General features: G+C 36.8%; 1 protein-coding gene across 2 annotated transcripts in view; it reads right to left on the reverse strand.

Annotated features, from left to right (window-relative positions):
• The window catches only part of LOC149153845 (CMP-sialic acid transporter 5-like), a 187849-nt gene that overhangs the window by 45960 nt on the left and 120661 nt on the right, over positions 1 to 21228 (reverse strand). For both annotated transcript variants that reach the window (XM_089441421.1, XM_089441420.1), the window contains 5 exons: positions 20245 to 20289; positions 19945 to 20004; positions 19470 to 19592; positions 18940 to 19017; positions 14082 to 14151 (listed from right to left, as the gene is read on the reverse strand). In XM_089441421.1, the coding sequence (XP_089297547.1) occupies positions 14082 to 14151; positions 18940 to 19017; positions 19470 to 19592; positions 19945 to 20004; positions 20245 to 20289 (376 nt within the window). The remainder of the gene's footprint in view (positions 1 to 14081; positions 14152 to 18939; positions 19018 to 19469; positions 19593 to 19944; positions 20005 to 20244; positions 20290 to 21228) is intronic.

A 21228-nucleotide genomic window follows, 5' to 3' on the forward strand; every position in this document is an offset into this window, starting at 1 on the left:
TACTTCAATATATCTTCCTTCCTTCATGTAGATTCTATATGCTTTTGAAGAGAGACTATATCCAACGAATATTCCCTTGATACTTGTAGAATCCAACTTCTTTCGCTTGGAACATGGATGTATGTTAGACTTCCAAATATTCAGAGGTGATCCACACTTGGTTTCTTTCCCGTGAATACTTCTTCGGGTGTTGTATTATCAAGACTCTTATGAGGAGTTCTATTTTGAATGTATATGGTTGTCATTGTTGCTTCTCCCCATAATAATTTTGGTAGGTCTTGATCAGAGAGCATCGTTCGAATGCCTTCTTCAATTGGCCTATTCTTCCTTTCGGCCAATCCATTTTGTTCGGGATAATAGGCACCAGTGAACTCCCTCTTAATACCTGCTTCCATACAATATGCAATCAATTCCTTAGAAGTGTATTCCCCACCATTGTCAGACCTTCGATTTTTTATCTTTCTTTCGGTTAGGGTTTCCACTTCGGTCCTAAACTCCTTGAACTTATCAAATACTTCATCTTTCATTTTGAGGAGGTAGATCCATTTCTTTCTAGAATGGTCATCAACGAATGTCACATAGTAGAGATGACCTCCAAGTGATTTGTCAAACATGGCCCCACACACATCAAAATGAATGAGGTCTAATATTTATTTAGACCTAGTTTCACTATTATCAAATGGCTTTCTTGTATGTTTTCCCAAATATTGGCAATATGCTAAGCTCCCAAATATCCTAAAATGACTGACTTCAAGTGTCTTCCCTGTGAAGGTTTTCTCTGGAGTAATCGTGCCCAATGCCCGATGAGGAGTTCTATTCTGAACATAGACTGTCGTGTTGCATGCTTCTGCCCATTGGAATTTTGGCATATCCCGATCATACATCGTGGCCCTGGTTGCTTCCACGATAGTCTGGTTCTTCCTTTCTGCTACTCCATTCTGCTTCGGATTGTACAGAGTTGTCCACTCCCTTATGATCCCCTCCCTAGCACAAAAGTCTGTGAAGTCCTTGTCGACATATTCTCCACAATTATCTAAGCGCAAAACTTTTATTTTCTTTCCAGTCAGATTCTCCACCAGAGCCTTGAATTCCTTGAATCGATAGAGAACCTCATCCTTGGTTTTTAGAAAATAAATCCAAGTTTTCCTGGAGTGGTCATCAATGAAGGTGACGAAGTATTCAGCACCACTAAGAGCTTTAGTGGACATTGGTCCATAGATATCTGAGTGTATCAATCCTAGTATACTCTTGACCCTGTTTTTACTTCTAGGAAATGCTGCTTTGGCATACTTGCCCAGAGCACATCCTCTGCATACATCATATCTTCCTGTATTAAGATCTGGAACCCCCATTACAGTTTTGTTGAGGATTATCAGAGCCCCATGGTGCAAATGTCCCATTCGTCTATGCCATAGTTCATTCAGATCCTTGTCCCCATGACTGCCTATCAGTGCCACTGGTGATTCTCGCTGTAACCTGTACAACCTGTTACTCCTGATTCCGATTTCCACTTTCTTTTTCAAGCTTGGGTGTTTGACGTACACTTTCTCCTTGATGAAGAAAATGTCATAGCCCTTGATTTGAAGTTGCGATACGGATAGTTAGTTCATCCCCAGTCCTGGCAAATGCAGCACATTGTTGACCCGGAATCGCTCTCCCGTTTTTGTTTGAAACACTATGGTCCCCTTTCCTACTGGAATATACTTTGCCTTATTCCCCATACTGATCTGAAAATTCATCCTCTCCTCCTGATACTTAGAGAAACATTCCCAGATTCCTGTCATATGCCAAGAGGCTCCACTGTCTATATACCATACCTCAGATGATGTTGAGCTTGTTACACAAGCAACTTCTTCTTCCAATCTGGAAGCCAACATAGAGAAATCAAGATTTCTATCCCTTGTGCAATTTTCCAAAAAATCTGCATGAGTCTCATGATGTTAATGCCTCTGCATCATAATCTCGACCCATAATTGATTTTCCCTTCATGTCTTTGATTCCTTGCTCTGAGACCATGTGAAAATTCTATTACTGCAGCAACTAATTTATTTTTCCTACTTATTCTTCAATAAGTAATTTACAAAGTCGCTTCAATAAATATTAAAATAAACTCTACTGTAGATATCACACCATAGAACAAAAACAAATACATGCACAAAAACCAAACACATCAACACAGTGATTTTTGGACAAATGTCCCCGGAAAAACCCAATGCAGGAAAAGTGGTGCAGCAGAAGAAGATTTTATTAATCAGCTACTCTTGAGTACAACTGGGTGCCAAACTGGCTTGCCCAACAGAGATAAATTCTATAGCACCTCCCCCAGACTCAGTGTCAGACTTACTGGCATCTACGCAGCTCCCAGACCCTCTGCGTCAGCACTGGGCCTCTCCGCATCACCCACGTAGGCCCTCCAGTGACTGCACAGTCCTGTTGCCTCTGTGTCTGCCTCTCTGATCCCTACGTTGATCTTCTGGTGTTGTTCCTGCCTCTCCGTTCCGTACTCACTACCTCATGCTGCAATCCAGAACTCTAGTTCGAATTTCTCAGCAAACCCCGCTCCAGAAATCAAACTGACTGGTCTCCCTCAGTATGTTTCCAACTGACCCTCAAGCCTTCTCTTATACTTTTCCTGTTGATGAATCAACGGCTGAGATTAAGTCCCTAATCAACGGCTAAGATTAAAATAGACTTGATCTTCGTCTCTTAGAAGCTTCTCATCCTTATCTTTATTAATACCCATTAATATTTTTATTTTCCTAAGTTTAGACTTAGGACCTCATTAAAAATATTAATTATTTTAATAACTTTTCATTTGGATGGAATTTTCCAAAACAATTTTTGGGTCTTGGAGATCTCATGCTCTTTAGTCTCTCCACCAAATTTCATAGCTAGAGCACATCCGATGCTACCCCAAATCAACAAAGCAAACCTGTACAACCTATCATCATTCCAAAAACTTGAAAAAGACCAGATTAGTTAAGATCAACACTACAGGAAGCCAAAGGACATGCAGCAACAAAAGGAACATTCAGAGAAAGCAAGAAACACAAGAGATATTCAACTTATGCAGCATATATGACCAAACTCATTGAAGTAGAACCTACCTCTTACGAAAAGGAAGTTGAACATCAAGTATGAAAGAATGCAATGTTAGAAGAACACCAATCAATCATGAAGAATGATGATTGGAAATTGTTCCTATACCAAAAGACAAATCAGTTGTGACTTCCAAGTGGGTTTACAAAATCAAGCATGCAGCTAATGGGAGCATTGATAAATATAAGGCAAGATTTGTGGCTAGAGGATTCTCTCAACAAGAAGGAATTGATTACGAATAAACTTTTGCTCCAACAGCCAGGTACACAACAATTAGATCTCTCATCTCTATTGCAACTACTATGGGATGGAACATACATCAAATGGACGTAAAGACAGCTTTTCTGAATGGCACAATTGATGAAGAAGTCTACATTGAGCAACCTCAAGGATTTGAAGTGCATGGAAAAGAAACTCATGTTTGCAAGTTAAAGAAGGCTCTATATGGCTTAAAACAAGCCCCTAGAGCATGGTATGCCAGAATGGATGCTTATCTATTAAGACTTGGTTTCGTCAAAAGTATTGCAGATCCGAACCTCTACATCAAGGTGGTAAAGAATGAGCTTGTGATCATATTACTTTATGTGGATGACTTACTGATAACAAGTGTGGAGCATCATATTCGTTAATGCAAGAAGGAACTAGCAGTTGAATTTGATATGAAAGATCTTGGACTAATGCACTATTACCTAGGACTCAAAGTTTGGCAGAAACTTGGCGAGATTTATCTTGGTCAAGGAAAATATGTGATCAAGATTCTATAGAAATTTGGAATGATGGATAGTAAACCTATGACAACACCTATGATCACCAATTTGAAGAAATTAAGGAGTTCATATTCAAGTTTTGTTGATCCAACATCTTACCAACAACTAATTGGTTCTCTGATGTATCTCGTGAACACCCAACCAGATATATGTTTTGTAGTAAATACTCTTAGCCAGTTTCAGATGGAGCCTAAACATGATCATTGGATAGCAGCTAAACACATCTTAAGATATCTCTGTGGGACCATACATCATTGCTTGAGATACGTTGCAGGAAATGAGATTTAGTTATTGGGCTACACAGATTCGGATTGGGCAAGAAGTGATGCAAATGGAAAAAGTACTACAAGTGGTTGTTTTTGTTTGGGATCCGCTATGGTTTCATGGATGAGCAGAAAACAAGACTTGATTGCATTGAGTACTGCTGAAGTTGAATACACAACAACTAATGAAGTTAGTCGAGAAGCAGTTTAGCTTCGTAAGTTGCTTGCAAGTCTGTTTGAAGGACCTTTGGACTCTACCATCATATGTTGTGACAACCAATGCTGCATAAAGTTGACAGACGACCTTTTTTCCATGCGAGGACAAAGCACATTAATATCAAATATCACTACATTCGAAGCTTGGTGCAGGATGGGGTCATGAAGCTACAATACATCTCCACTGACAAACAAATAATAGACATATTGATAAAGTCTCTTCCTAACAAGAAGCTTGAGTATTTGCGAGACAAGATTGGGCTTGTAGATTTCTCCTCCCTGGTTGAGAGGAAGTGGGGGTGGACAATGCATTCTCCATGTGCCATGTGCTATGGCCAGGACTAACAGTCATAAGCCTAGTAAAGGCACTAGTAGGGAGAATGTTGAATTGGATAAGCATCAAGGACGTACATTCTTCAGTCATGTAGTGTGATTGACTAGGATTAACATCTTAAGTTGGATACATGAACTTGGCAAAGAATGGTCCTGAGGACGCACTTTTCCTTGGATTAGGAAATCGTCCTGTGAGGTCATACCTTAGGAACACCCAGGTGGGGTATGTGCTTGAGAGGTGGTGGTGTCCAAATTTATGCATCCTAGCATTGTGCTATGATCTAGTGGAGAGATAGAGCTTGTTAGTCAAGGCCTTGCTATTTTGACAATGTTGGCTATGATGATGTAAATCATCATTGATGCTTATCAATCTAGATCCTTTCTTATATGAATATTTCAACTTGAGAGTATCCTGTTGTGTCATTATGAATACCTCCCTAGTTAAGAGGGAGTGTTGAAAAATGTAACTGGTGTTGGTCTTCATAATGTAAAAAAATGTAATTTTATCATTGATATATTTATTATATTCATTTATTTTGGTCAAAAGCATGTTCTTCATGCTTATAGAGTCAATTGAGTCAAAAAGGATTTATTAAGAGTCAAAAGAAATGTATTTGAGTCAAGTCCCATTTGGAATTTTGTAAAGAAAAGAAAAAGAATTTTATTTTGAGTCAAAAAGTCAACACAAGACCAAGTCAACCCTCCTTGGACAAGTCGGCCTAAGAGGCAATTATTCGACCCTCCTGGACAGTTATATATACAAGTCAACTCGACCTCTTGGTAGCTCATTCATTCACTCACACATCACATTGATTTTTGTGCCAAAGACAAGAAGAAAAAGGAGTTGAAGTCAAAGGAGAGAGAAATTTGAGTTTTCTAGCTTGTTTCTGCTCACACATGCAAAGTTTGGGGGGCAACTCTGTGAAAATTACAGGTCTGAAATTTGTCCTTCACTACCAGTCCAAAATTTCTACGATTTGACCAGATTTCAGAAGGTTTGACCAGTGTTGACTTTCGTTGACTTTGACTTGGTTGGAGGAGACTTGGAGGAGGGTTGACTTGGATCTTTGTGGTAGTTTTGGTCTTGGTCTTGAGTGTTGGATATATCATTTTGATTTGATTCCATAAGAGAAGGATTGTTTGGGCTTTCCCCCTTGTGGGGGGGTTTTGCCCTGGCTTGGAGCCTAATTTTTTATGTTCTTTGTCTCTTTGTCATCTTTATGCTTTGAGTTTTTGTATAACTGTTTGATGAAGAGAACAAAAATTAATAAGAAGACAGCTAACATTCACAAGTAATTATCAAGAAACAGGAATCAAGCTTTAATCTATCTAGCACTTGGTTTCTCAACAATTTCTCTTAAGGAACCTAGGTTTAGCTTCCTCCCTTTTAATCTCCAAAAAAAATAGAAGGGTTATAACTTATAGCGTTTAAGGGCGTGAGGAACACAAGTTTGTCTTCCTCATTCTCCTTGAAATCGCTTCCATCAATTTTCTCCCATAAAATTTTGCTCCTAGACTCCATGATCCCTTGATTGAGAAAGGCACTAGTCTTATCTCTTGTGTCAATACCATAAAATAAATATAAATATTAAAAACTCTAAATTTTTGTATTTTTTCTACAGTAAATTAGGGTTAGGTTACAGCAAAATCATCATTTTTTGGCGTTATTTGCCTTAGGACTTATTGTCCTCGGGATGAAACTTGCATGCACTTAGTTGGAAAAGTGAAAATATCATTTCACACATATTTTTCAGCCATAAATTAGAGTTGACGTCTATGGTGTATATTATTGTTATTTGTGTTTGCAGCCATTAAAAATTGTTGTAATTTATTCTCTTGTTTACTCATTAATTAGCCCGAATTTTACACTTGTTTATCATAGATTCAGGGGATGTTTTCTTATTGTTGTCATAAAATATTTACATGTTGTAAATTGCTCCTTGAAACCCTAGTTTGTAACAGCAAAGGGTATTTTCTTGATTGCATGTGTTTGGGAACCTATTTGAGCTTCTTTAGGTTGTTAACGCAAAATCTAGCAGGCCCGAAGTAAAGCCTCACTAGCCCAACCTAGGTCTTATGACAATAAGAGATCAGCCACCACTATCACCTCAGTGGCCTCTCTCCAGCTACTTAGTGGTGGATGTTATCCCCACAAGGGAGGCTTCCCTAAAGAAATCACCCAACAAGCTCTTCAACAAACAAGGGCTCGTGGGTGATATAAAGTCTAATGGTTATGGACGTAGGTATTGGTAGGGCCTAGATGGTTGTGATAAGAGATACAAACAATCAAGTAGATTTTCCACCAACCTTAGTGGACTAAAAGAGAGTTGCTATAAACTAGGGTTTTTATGATATACAAGTTTACAACATACAAAAGGATATACCAGCCAAGAAATAGCCTCTAAGAGATAGATTCAATAAAGTGTCAAGGGGTGAGTCGGGGAAAAGGAAACTTCTAGAGTACTTAAAGGTTTAAAATGCATAAAACAACAAACTAAGTCTAGCTATCAATCTTAATTCAAGGATAAATTTGCAATAAATGCTAGATTTTGTCCATTTAACTTATTCAATGCAATCTTTATCAAATAGAACAATGACATATAAATGCAAATTTACCATAACATGTAAAGTTAAACCCAACCCTAACCCTAGCAACCAAGAATTAAGAAAGAGAGAGAATTTAAGGATGATCATCACAACAAGATTAGGGCCTTCTCTCAATTGGGCAAAGGATTCAATTAGAGCAAGGTCTATAATAGAGGGCCTTGGATGAAGAGGGTGCAAGAGTAAATTTCTTCTCTTAGAAACCCTAGCGACTTTTCTAAATGGGAGATTTAAGGTCAAAGGATGCATAAACAAAGTCCCTTTGATGGATTCTTGCAAAACAAATTTAACATACCATAAATAATCTAGATTTCACAAAAGATATTGCACTTTTTGATATGTCACAAATAGAAACCATAATTTCATAAATATAGCATGCAAAATGGAAAATAATAGCAATAAATTTACAAGGTTTCCACAAAATCACTTCATCAGCCCCAAACAAGTCTTCTACATGTAAAAATCTCCCTTCAAAGACAATTTGCACCACTAAATATACATTGTGTCCAAAAGAAAAATACAAGATAGCTAGTGTGCACTTCTTAAGAGAAAGAGAAGTGAGTGAATGTGTGATGATACAAATGAAAGTGACTTCCCTCTATTTATATGAGGGCAACCAAGTCACCTTTCATAATTTTACAAGTAAAACCCATGAAAGTTTGATTGAGCATCCACCTATGATCTAAAGATCACAAGCCGACTTCAGGTAGCTTTAAAACATAATAAATACACCACAATCTCCCACATGTGTGGAAATATATGCTCTCCATCATGACATAGAATGGACAATCTCCATCAAACAAGTGATAAAGTGGTTCGTTAGTGCTCCTCACTTCAAGATAATCATCGAAGTGCGTGGATACATCTCCAAATAACATCTCCTCCACCATGACATCATCTCCAAGAAGACTCACGTCACCATCTTATGGCATGTGGGGATGATGTGGCAAGCTCTTAGGCAAACATTAGCATCAAGGCATGATGTGCTAGCCCTCCCAAGTCATCTCAATGATCTTCATCATCATCTCGGCTCTGGAACAAGGCAACATCCATCAAACAAGGTCAAGGCTAGCTTCGGGGTGTCATGGGTCCATCTAGGCACATCATCAAACAAGCCAACGACTTGGCTTCCTAGCACAATGTTTCAACATATGGAGGTGTAGCAAAGGGGGGTGTAACCATGTGGAGGCTCCTCAAAGCCCAATGTTCATCTCAAGAGAGCAAGGTTAGGGTTGTAAGGACATCTCTTCTCTCAAAAAAGGGAAAAACGTCCTCTAAATGGTGTTGGATGGGTGTCAAGTCATCCTTCAAAGGATCTCTACTGCATGAGTAATGAAGCACCTGAAACATACCCTCAAGATCAAGTGAGATCACATCATTAGGGGAAAAAACCATTCAAGTATCATAGTGGACCATATTCAAAGTTAAGGGCACAAAATAGTTCACACAAACCTTTCCTTCCAATGTCTTTCTAGCTTAGGATTTGTAGGCAAATTACCACACTTGTGTTAGGGATGACTATGCCTTCAGCCATGTTAGTTAGGTGCTCTCAACTCTTGAGGGGAAAGACATTTAATAGACAAACCCATCAATCCATAGTTGCATGTGATAATCAATGTTATCAAAACCAAACAGATGATTGAATCAGAAAACCCCCTGAACTAGGAACCGGTAAAAAAACCGGACCAAAAATCTAGTTGACGAAAAACACATAAATATTCAAATTCTAAATAAAAGCATATATATTCATGTGCATCCATATGAATCCAAAATATTTATGCACAAATAAGCAAAATTTATCATTTATATAACATGTAAGGGTGCACATAACCAAAATAGCATTGATTGCAATCCATCTCTGAACCGAAAATACATCAACAAAAAGGCTTTAGATGGCCTCTAACATCCATAAAAAATCATGCTACATCAAATACCTACCTATCATCAAAATAATTTCCTATATTGGGAACTTCATCATCAATATCTCCCTCTAAGCATTAAAATAAGATAGAAAAAACGTACCATGTCAAGTCAAGATTTTGTTTGACTAACGGGTACATTTTTAGTAGGGCCATGATAGAGGAGTTTGACAACCAATGCCACTAACATCAAGGTACATAGAGGGTTTGTTGCTCTTAATTAAATACTACTTCCATACCCTCGTACATGACAAAATCCGATGGAAACATTGTAATACACCCAATCATGAAATCCTGAAAACTGTTAAGTCTACTGGATTTTGAGTGAGATCTAAAATTCTACTTTCTCTATGTGGAATCCAATGAGATTGGAGCCACTCTCAAACATCCAAGTCATTTCAGGGTAATGTTAAAAATTATGGAAAAAGATGAAAATGAAAGTTAAAGGAGAATGTCAATTTTACTTTAAGAATTTAACATTACCATGAATTGCATAGCAATACCAAGGTCATAGGCTTGAATATTAGGCTGCCCCACTCAAAAATTTAGAATTCGTGTTTTTCTTGAAAAAATTGCATTTGGAACATCTTTGGTGGAATTGTATGGAACCAGCCAGTTCCATCATAGAACCAGTCGGTTCAACACCGAACTAGCCATTTCCGGTTCCGAACCTCGAACTGAATTGGTTTGACCCCTAAACTGGTTGAACCAACTAGTTCCACCGGTTCTAGTCTGGTTCCGATAACACTGGTGATAATGGTGGTAATGGAGTGGGCAAGACTTCAAAGAAGATGGCCATAGCCATGGTACTAGCTAAAGGAGGTCCAAATGGGAGAGAGCACTAACGAAAGCAAAGACAGAGAGCACTGCTGAAAATATATCTAAGGGCCATCATAGGGCTATTCACTAGTTGGCTAGCCAATGGGTAAAAAAGACCTTCTCCTATAGATTACCCACTTTTGGTGGGTAACATTGGTCATACTAAGCCCCCTAGATTTAGCCATAGGGTCCTTTGAACTCACTCTCTTGAAATTACACCTTAAATCACCCGAGACCCTAATTGTTGCATACTTGTCTTTGGTTGAATCTTGTGGTAGAACCCTTACCTAATCCCAAAGATTTACTAGAGAAGCCTCCCTTGTGAGAATTATATCCAACCACAAAAGCAAGGGGAGTAGTTGTTGAGGTGACAGTGGAAGCTCTCCCATTGTTTCTCTCAATCTAGATTCCTTAGTGAGGCTTTGCACTAGGGTGCTAGATTTTGCAGTAACAAATCACATATTCACACTTCATGCCCTATAATTATTGCAAGGTGGCATTTCAAGTGATTGATTCTATTAGTCATTTCCTTCCCACACGACTTGCAAACCAACCGATAATGAGGCTCAAGTGGCTCACCATGTTCCCATAATGAGTCCAAAGGCTTCTGCATTTTTGTTAGGAAATAATTATACCTATGCCACAAAAGGAAAGGGAAATCAATACAAAAGAATACTGCAAATAAAAAAACCCGACCTATAGAAATGTTAAATCTCCCATTAAAAATTAGCAAGCACAGGGAAATATAATTGATGTTGCAAGCCCTATCCTAAATCTTGAAAAGAAAACAAAATACATGCTTAAATTAAACATACTTGGAATACGAAAAACGTTAACAGGAATCAATCTCCAATCCACAATAAATCAGCTAAATACAATGACAGCACTCCATTTCAGTGTCTCTCTCTATCCCTTCTACTTTTCCAAAAAGAGGAAAGAAAGACTGAAACGGATTTTATAGCCCCCCTATCATGAATCTAGCAATAAATTCTATCAGCTCTCAATGTTTTGGAAAATAGCAATATATCACAATAAATTCTATCAACTTGCGATTTTTTGGAAATATATCCCAATACATTTAAAAGTCTCCAAAAATCGTGATTCAAGTGGTTGTAAGAGCAGTCTGAAGGAATCAAGATATTGTTGATTTATTGGCATTATTTGCAACTATGATTGATACACTATAATAGGGAAGAAAAAAAATCATCATATAACCCTTCAACCTCATGACCAATCAATGAGTAAAACAATAACAAGAGCTCTTGTAATTCATCACATCGATTATTGAAAATATATAGTTTATTCTATATGGATTTCCTTCCCCTCTACGATTTGGATTGGATGTTTTATATTTATCGTACAAGTTTTTTCATAACAATGGCTCTGCCTACCCTTCAGTACTTATTCCTAATTATAGGCTATGTCACAAGGTTCGCCGAACTTGAACCTTGAGGTTCGAAATTCGGCGAATCTCAAAAAAAAATTGAAATTCGTTCAGGTTCGCCGAACCTGAAGGCGAACCCCATTCGAATTCAAACCCCATTCGAATCGAATCGAATTTGAACCTCAACGCGAACCTGAAGGCGAATTTAATCGAATTTGAAAAAAAAAAAAATTGGGGTTCGATCTTAGGGTTCGTAGGTTTTATTTAACTGTTTAGCAAAAAAACCATGGGTGCACAATGGTTTTCGGCAACCCTGTTCCCGCCAATTTTTTTTGTTTATAAACCATGCCGCTGAAAGGATTTTCCACAAGCTAAATGGTGAATTTCCACTATCGACTCTCGAGCAGAGTGTGCAGTGTGAATTTCTGAGTGCCGTGAGGATCGATCTGAGTGTGACTTGTGCATCTTGCAAACTTGTGCAGCCGAGCGAGTGTGAGTCGTGACTCGTGACTGTGTAGTGTGTGTGTCTTGCAAACTGGAAGGCTAGCAGCCTGCGCCCGGCCGGCGGCACCGTGCGACTCCGACTCGCGAGCTGTAAACTTGTAAGTAACGTAAGCCTGTTCTTTGTGGCACAATTTTTGTATTCTGAATGATGAATTAAATATAATTTTCAGTAAAAACTAGGCAAAAGAAATCACGGCTCAAGATTTCAGAGTCAAATTCCCTAGTTTTTTTGTAGCATGTAACTGGTAGTTACAAATTTGTAATAAAACCTTGTGCTTTTCCTACGTGGCATTAGTATGTGCTTTATCACATCCTCGATATATAACCCTGTCGCGATATTTATACATAACCTCCAATGCGTGGATTATGTATAACCTCCACATTGCCCTTTGATATGTAACCTAAGCATGCTTTGAATAAACCCTATCGCATGCATTGCATGTAATCTTTCAATGGTTTCCATATCTCTTTTTTGATATACCTTTCGCAATCCTACATTGGCATACAACCTTTCAATGTGACTATTATATTTCATAATATCATTCGAAGTGGTTTTTGACTTCCAGCGTAGCGTAACTCATAGCTATCATCGCAGTCGTTTGGCACAAGTTTTATCACAGTTTTGATATATTAACTCTAATATATAACCTTCCTCGTTTGCTGGTTGTTCACCTTAAATTAATTTGGTATTCACTCATCGCACTTTTCCATTGCATTAGTCGCAGTTTGATTTTGAGAGGATGCGATGTTATTATACTCTGCGATTGTGCTTTTGCAGAGGCAGTACTCTTAGTAGTAGGGGGAGCCTGGTTTGCTTCTCTACAATGCCTTCCAACGTAGCTTGATATCCTTCAACGTAGCTTGTTAAGGTATTACTTTAATGCAATTGTGTTGCCACCTTTGTAACGCATTGTTCCCACAACTCAATTGTGTTGTCGTCTTTGTAACGCTTAATGTTGTATTATATTCCCACAACTCATTGCAATATCATTTTTCCAATTATTGCTTTGCAGTGTTTATTATGGAGGCCTCATGCCTTACATGCATAGTTTCCAGCACACTTTAATGTATCCTTTGCAATCACTTTAATGTGTTTGTTATTTCTCAACACACTACAATATTTGATATCTCTTTGCAGCATTTGATATATCTCTCCAGCACATTTGATTCATGACTTTTGGTAGCAAATAATATAAAACCTCCTCTCGCAATGTTTTGGTCATAGTCCTTCAACGCCCTTTAGTTTGCTTGCTTTTCCAATGTTGCTTTGCATTCAATATATCCTTTGCATTGGCTCAACGTAGTGGCACATCCTCTTATATCAAAAGATTCAAAACATTTTTAGGCCAAAATCATAGATTATCTATGTTTTTGAGTTTCCAAGAACAATTTTATGGATTATAACAAAATGAGTACATTATGACTTCCTTTTTTAAATTTGGAAATTGAAGATGTTCTACAATGAGTTCTTAATATAGTTGTATTGTAATATATATGTTTAAATTTTGATTATGTTTTAATTATGTGATTTTTTAAAAGATTACTAGTATTTGACATTATAGACATTCATTTAAATTTTGAAGATTGAAAATTATGTCATTTCATTTTTTCATTTGCAAACTACTATTGTGTATGTTTACATTTAACTAGATGTTAGAATGATTACATTAATCATGTATGTTTACTAATAAGAATTTGTATTCATGTGTTTATGGATCTATTTTGAAATTTTTATAATTTTGTCATATATATATATATATATATATATATATTGAAAAATATGTATAGTCGAACCTAATGTTGAACCTCATACGAACCTGATCGGAAAATTCGAATTCGAATCGAACTTAATCGTTGTCGAACTCGAATTCAAACCCGAACTGTGTGACATAGATTATAGGTATACTTCCTACATGTGGTTCTTTTCTGACCTACCATTCACATGATGAAAACATCATGGGGCCAATCCATCAGGTTCTATATGTTTCTCATATTGTACACAGCCACATCTTCCATTTAAGCCTCAGATAGAGTTGGACATAACTTGAACAAATAAACTAGTCATTCACTTTTCAAATAAATTACCCATCAGGCTTTCTCTCTGAGCATACAGATATATAATTGATGAGGAAAAATAAACATGTTCAGAGATCAGAAAGGCAGTGCTACATACCTTTAAAGATGGTCATTACAAGGATTGCAACAAAATTGAAGAACGCACCATATCCATATAAAAACAAGTTCTGAGATAACACACAGAATAAATTACTTGGAAAACTGAAAACAAAAAGAAATGCAGCTAAAACTCTTTTAAGTCCCAACATTTTAAGCTACAATAAATTCCAGAATTTCAAACTATGATGTATCTTTTCTATAGCGAATTTGTGACAATCATTACCCTGCCAGCCTAACCCTTAATTTTCACGCTAGCCAATTTTTTCCTTTTCTCACTTGGGAGTGGGGGCAGGAGAACCAAAAATATGGTGAAATTCAATAGAAAAAATATTAAAACAAAAAGATAATATCATTGAAAGTAGAACTACAAGATATTAACAGGAAAAAATAAGTTATTTACTAATTTGATAAATTCACATCTATTCAACACATTGGTTCCACAAACATAATACAACAACAATTTATCAAAGTAGAATTACCCAAGGCCACTATAAAGCAAGGTTACAGTTAAGTTAGGCTTGACATTAATTGAATGTAAGTATAATGTATGGAGAGTGTGAACAGAGTATTTAGCACAACTCTATGAATTTATTTACGAAAAAGGTTTGTACAAATGATGAGGTGGGAACAAAAAATCAAGAAGAACACCCTTGTTTTATTGTTTTCTATTTATTGTTATTACAATGTTTAATATCAACAATATATTGCAGACATGGGCATTATTTACACCACACACCATTACAGACATTGCTAGAAACATTTCTTACATTAGTTCCTCTAGTTTACATATTCAATAAATTATAATGCCAAGTTCCAACTACATGACACCTGCCAGATGCAATGCAAATATATAAAAAAGCTTTCAAGGTTCACAGATCAATTGCACTAACTACAAGAACACGTGACATGTTATTGGTCAATCAAGGCAAACTAGAATTATGCTTGGAGGAAAAGCTTAGAAAAGTTAGAACCTTTGGAAATTAGCCATAGAGTTGCTGAGAATGACCTCTAGACCTCAACAATGACAACATTAAAAATAAATCACTAGTAGAAAGTCTCACAGATACAAATGATCCAGTGGAAGAGATTAAAGGGCCACTCAAGGGGCTAAACGAAGGGTCCAAGGGGCTTTACTTACAAAAGGATTAATTATTCCCTCTTATCCTTGAAAGGATTACAACCCAAATTTACCTCATATTTGTTTGAAAAATATTTCAGCTTTTGTGGAGTACAAAGTCCTGTTTGCTTGGCTTGGAATGAGTGCCCAAAAGTTGGGAAAATTTTCAACAAAGATCAGTAAAAACTTTCAGTGACGTTTTCTAACCTTTGGCTTGCTCTCGTGCTGATTTCGAGCCATATTTAGATTATTTTCAGATCTGATTAACCCACTACAAAAGTGAAAAATCGCTAGGATTGTCTCAAGACCGGACCGAACCGGTTTGAACCAGCTGGTTCAACTGTTTTGAGGCAAAAACTAGTTCAGACCAGTGACTCGAACTGTTTTGGCTGGTTCGGTACCAAACCAGCCGATTCTGTAATGGAAGCGGCCAGTTGGGTACCGAACCAGCCGGTTTAGTACCGTTCAATAAATCCGTGTAGAACGCAGCAAGTGGGGCCTGTTTTGCTTTTTTTCTTTTAATTTTTGTCTTGGTTGGGCACTAGCCCACAATAGGGGCCTAATATTCAAGCCTGTGGCCCTACTATTGCTATGCATTTCATGGTAATGTTAAATTCTCAAAGTAAAAGTGACATTCTTAAATTTTTAACATTATCATGAAATGACTTAGGATGTTTGAGAGTGGTTCCGACCTCATTGGATTTCATATGGAAACAATCCTAGCACTTTTTCACTTTTGTAGTGGCTTAACCAGATCTGAAAATAACCTAGCAGTGTTATCAAGACCGGACTGAACTAGATCTGAAAATAATCTAGCAATGTTATCAAGACCGGACCGAACTGGTTTGAACCGGCTGGTTCAACTGTTTTGAGGAAAAAACCAGTTCAGACCAGTGACTTGAACCATTTTGGCCGGTTTGGTACCAAACCAGCCGATTCCGTAATGAAAGCGGCCGGTTCCGTTTAGTACCGTTCAGTAAAGCTGCGTAGAATGCAGCAAGTGGGGCCTGTTTTTCTTTTTTTCTTTTAATTTTTGTCTTGGTTGGGCACTAGCCCACAATAGGGGCCTAATATTCAAGCCTGCGGCCCTACTATTGCTATGCATTTCATGGTAATGTTAAATTCTCAAAGTAAAAGTGATATACTTAAATTTTTAACATTATCATGAAATGACTCAGGATGTTTGAGAGTAGTTCCGACTTCATTGGATTTCATATGGAGAAAGTAGAATTTTAGATCTCACTCAAAATCCAACATACTTAACAATTTTTCAGGATTTCAGAATTGGGGGGATTGCAATGTTTCCATAGGATTTCGTCATGTACGAGGGCATTGAACTAGCATTTAATCAAGAGCACCAATCCCTCTATGTACCTTGATGTTAGCGCCATTGTTTATTGAACTCCTCTATCATGATCCTACTAAAAATGTACCCATCACTCAAACAAAATCTTGAATTTAACATGCTAAGCATTTTTTATCTTACTTTAATGCTTAGAAGGTGATATTGGTGACGAAGATCTCAATATAGGCAAAGATTTTGATGATATGTAGGTATTTGTTGTAGCATGATATTTTTGGATGCTAGAGGTCATCTAGGTCTTGTTTTTTGATGTATTTTCTGTTCAAATATGGATTGCACTCGGTGTTATTTTGGTTATGTGCACACTTAAATACTCTATAAATGAGAACTTTCGCTTATTTGTGTGTAAATGGTTTGGATTCATATGGATGCACATGAATATATGTGGTTTTTTTTTTTAATTTCAATATTTTATGTGTTTTTGGTTGACCGTTTTTTGTTCCGGTTTTTTTACTAATTTCCGTCCAGTTCTGACCAGTTCCCAATCTAGGTGGTCTACTAGGTCAATGACCGGTCCAGTTCTGAAAACATTGGTTTCTAGAGGGTGTAGCTCTATGTTGCACAAAACGCCAAAACGTTTTGGAGTTTCCGAAATGGGTATGTTTAGAACCATCACCTCCCAAACAATGGAAACGTTGGCAGAAACATCATATATATATATATATATATATATATAAGTGAATAACACATTATCTTGCAAGAATAAAAGGAATAAGACCCATAGATGACAATTTAGAAGGAAAACCATATTAACTCTCATGGATGACGGTACGACACCTGCATTTCGGCCGAGTTTCGTCGTTGTGGGTACTAGTACGGCACAAAACGCCGGGTTCCTAGACGTTTTGTGCAACATAGTTGTAGCTTGTAGTCACATCTTATGTGACAGTTTATTGATGTGTTTGCACATGAATTTTGTGAAATTGTATCCCAATACTATCATTCATGCATAGTCATAACAAATGTAAACCCCTAGCCATAAGCATTTGCCTTAGGTGGAATATGGGTCAGCTTAGGCCCATTGGAACTAACAGATCAGATGGATAACAGTATTGACAGGATATATTTACGGCTAGTGATAATCTCATTCAAACCACAAGATATTTCAAGCCAAGGCCAAATGTTTAACTCCTAGTGACAATGCTATCTTAATAGAGATGAATTAAGTAAGTCCCTAATACGGAAGAGAATAGAGATGAAAGTCTCTAATATGCAAAAAGATTTGCCTGTAAGTCCTTGTAGGGTAATGCTGATAAGCCCTAGGCAATCATGTGCAGTGTTTTTGTGATTCCTCGGGAGCACATCATTTTCTTCCTATACATCTATGAATGCTAGTCAGTTCATTCCAATCATACATATGCCGCCTTTCTTATTCCTGCAACCAACAATGGGTGCTACCTTATGCTGTGCCAACTCTTTCTCACTAGGACTACGACCCTGCTTGTGGATCTACATGCATGCACTGTTTTGAGGTGATGGCCTAGTTTGTGTTTGTTGCATATGGATTCTGCTTGTTGAGCATGGATTCAACATGTGACCAGTCATTACTATTATGCTGACTCAAATCTTGTTCAATACTTCCTACAAAAGAAAGGCATATCTTAAAGAAAGAAAAAATAGTCATAGTTGAGGTGGTGCCATCTTTAAATGCCCAGTTTATTAGGAGCTGAGAGATAGATATTATATCCTTTTCACAGACTCGGGATGATTGCTTTCAACTTTAATACACAAGGAGGACCAGAGATGCATAGTTCCCTTGCATTTGAAATCTAACTCGATGTAGTAAGAAACTTTTCAATAAAGATTCCAACAACAGAGCCCATAGTCAAATGATCCACTTCATTTTTTCTGACATATGGAAAAGTCCAACCTGAAATATTCCTTGTAACAACACCACATTTGGTTACATTGACAGAAAACTTTTCAGAACCAGCATCATGAAGGATAGATAATCCTCATCATCATCATTTTCTCAACCTTGAATGTTAGGAGTGGAGACTGTTGGTCAGATCTGCCTCATTAGCCAGACAACAGGTTCTGCTTGGGTTCCCATTTACATATTTCTTCTTACATACTTTATGATTATTTGATCTTTTGAATTTTATTTTTATTTTATGGTAGAGCTAAATGACAAGCTATCTTCACTTTAGATGCTTATATAATAATATTACAGTCCCATTAAGCCTTTGTGGTTATTAATGAAGATTAATATAGCCTCATTTGTATTCATTAATCCGTGGCCAGTAAAATTTTCCAGAATATAATGTGTTGTTTCTTGCCAGGAAACTAAAGATTAAAATGTATTATTTACTCCCGCCTTTAAGTTAATGGTATTTTAAACTCTCATTGTGTCAAAACTAATTAAATCAGCCTCACCTGAAGGTAGATGCTTGTCTCAAACTGGCTCTTTAAGGCATATTCATTATAAACCGAGGCCAAAGATGGCACAGTAACCTGCAATAATACTCAATTTATTAGAGACTAATATTAAACACGATGAAAACCTGATATTTTTCTATAAGTAGGCCAACAAGCTAAAAGAAAAATTTACACTATAACAATAATTCAGCTATGGACTCAAAAAATATGCAAAATTCTTTTGAACATGACGGAACCCCAAATTCAACATAATCATGAGGTTCCCAGCAGAAAGGGAAGGCTAATTTAAATATAAGCTCTGAAGTATAAGACTAAAACCAGTTTTAGACAATCTCTCTATCTTTTAAAACATATACGAATAAAGGGAAAAATGCATTCTGGCTTGCCACATTTATTACTTCCCAGCCAACTGTGCAAAAGCATGGCTATCAATCATATAACCTTCTCATATCAAAAGACCACAAGGTAACCATTAGTAAATAGGATTTGAAAAGCTCATATGAGAAACCAATAGATTTATGACTTACAAAAAGTAATGTACACAGATATGCACCAGTTGCAACTGGAAGACCTAACCCAGTGGTACCCTCTGGTAATGAACGAAGTTGATTCACAGTGATCCCAATCAGCAAAAGAGCCAGTGCTTCCCACTGATTCAGGATATAAAAAAGAAAGATTATTATTAGTGTTGCATTTACTTTATTCATCAAATTTGTAGACAAAAATCTCAAAGAAACATAGCAATTGGCAAGATCCTAAAGCCATAGCCAATAAGAAAGATGCTACATATAGTAGTCTGCAAAGTTGAATCAAACAACAGACCAAACTCCTTACATATTTTAATCTACATAATAAATAGTTCCACTTTTCTTCACAAGCAAAAGCAGACACTGGTAGAAATTGCAATCGGAAAAAATGCTAGCACAAAATAAGTTTTACCAAACATTTAAGATATTGATAATTCTAATCTAAATAGTATTATATAGATATGGTCATGCTGACCTGCATTATTGAGAACTTCCGGCGCATGATGAATTTTAACAGCAATGCAATAACCAGAACCTGCAAAACCCATAATAGAAAAAAATTATTGCATTAAAAACAGTCATCATTTTCACTGCCAAAAAAATAAACCCAAATGACATGAATTTAAGAGGACACATGTTGACCAGGATATGGAATTGCCCTTCCTACTCAAAGATGACAAGTAGCAATAGAAATGTCTCTCTATTCTAAAATCTAACTAAATCTATGCAACAGACATTCCATTCTAATATGGAAACAAAAAATAAACAAGTTTACCTTGGAATTGCTTAACATCTTCACTGTCGCTGGATTGAAATAAAGCTGCAAATGCAAGATCAGCATAGTAAATTAAAATAAGTAAACAAAACAAATATAACTCTCCTAGTTGCTGTTTGCTGACATTTTTTCATACAATACCCATTCACTTCAAAGGGGACTAACAATATACTATATTAAAAGGTGCATTAAAAGAAATTATGTGCTCATTATACCATCAGTTATGGATTAGAGGACAACCATTTTTAGTCATGGCAGAGATCAGTTGCGTCAAGTGTGAAGTCAAATTTGGAAAAGCCTAAGCTATTCCTTTGGAGACTTTAGAAACTATTCAGTGAGAAACATAAAGCTAAAAACGAAAAATTGTGCAAGGAATGTCAAAAGCACTATATGTGAGATCATCCATAAGCTCAAGCAGAAACTTCAAAACTGAAATTCATATGCATGATTTTTTTTAAACAAATGTATCATATATTACTTCATAGAACAAAGGGTTACATCATGAAACAAAAAGAACTACAGCAATCTCATAAGAGGATTAAAGAAGTTCCCATCCTAAAAACCTCAGAAAGGTTAGCATATGAGTGTGTTCCGTAACTGGAAGGAAGTCCACATCTTTACAGAAGGAAATGATTTTGACTTTAATAAGTGTTACATCATGACACAAAAAGAACTACAGCAATCTCATAAGAGGATTACAAGAAGTTCCCATCCTAAAAACCTCAGAAAGGTGAGCATATGAGTGTGTTCCGTAATTGGAAGGTAGTCCACATCATTACAGAAGGAATTAATTTGACTTTAATAATCAAAGTCAATTGCTGCTTAAAGAGACTCAAATCCCCCAGGCTTAGATGGGGTTTGTTGACCACATGTGTGTCAACAGTCCAATAAGCAGGGTATAAAGCAGTGGACAAAAATTTTCAAAGATCAGTGTCATCATTCGGCATCATTTTTATCATTGTAAACCCAATTTCTACTTTTATA

The sequence above is a fragment of the Pinus tabuliformis genome, chromosome 9 (genome assembly GCF_031772625.1).
Source record: "Pinus tabuliformis cultivar Carrire ecotype Pingquan chromosome 9, CPIR1, whole genome shotgun sequence".
NCBI classification, from domain to species: Eukaryota; Viridiplantae; Streptophyta; class Pinopsida; order Pinales; family Pinaceae; genus Pinus; species Pinus tabuliformis.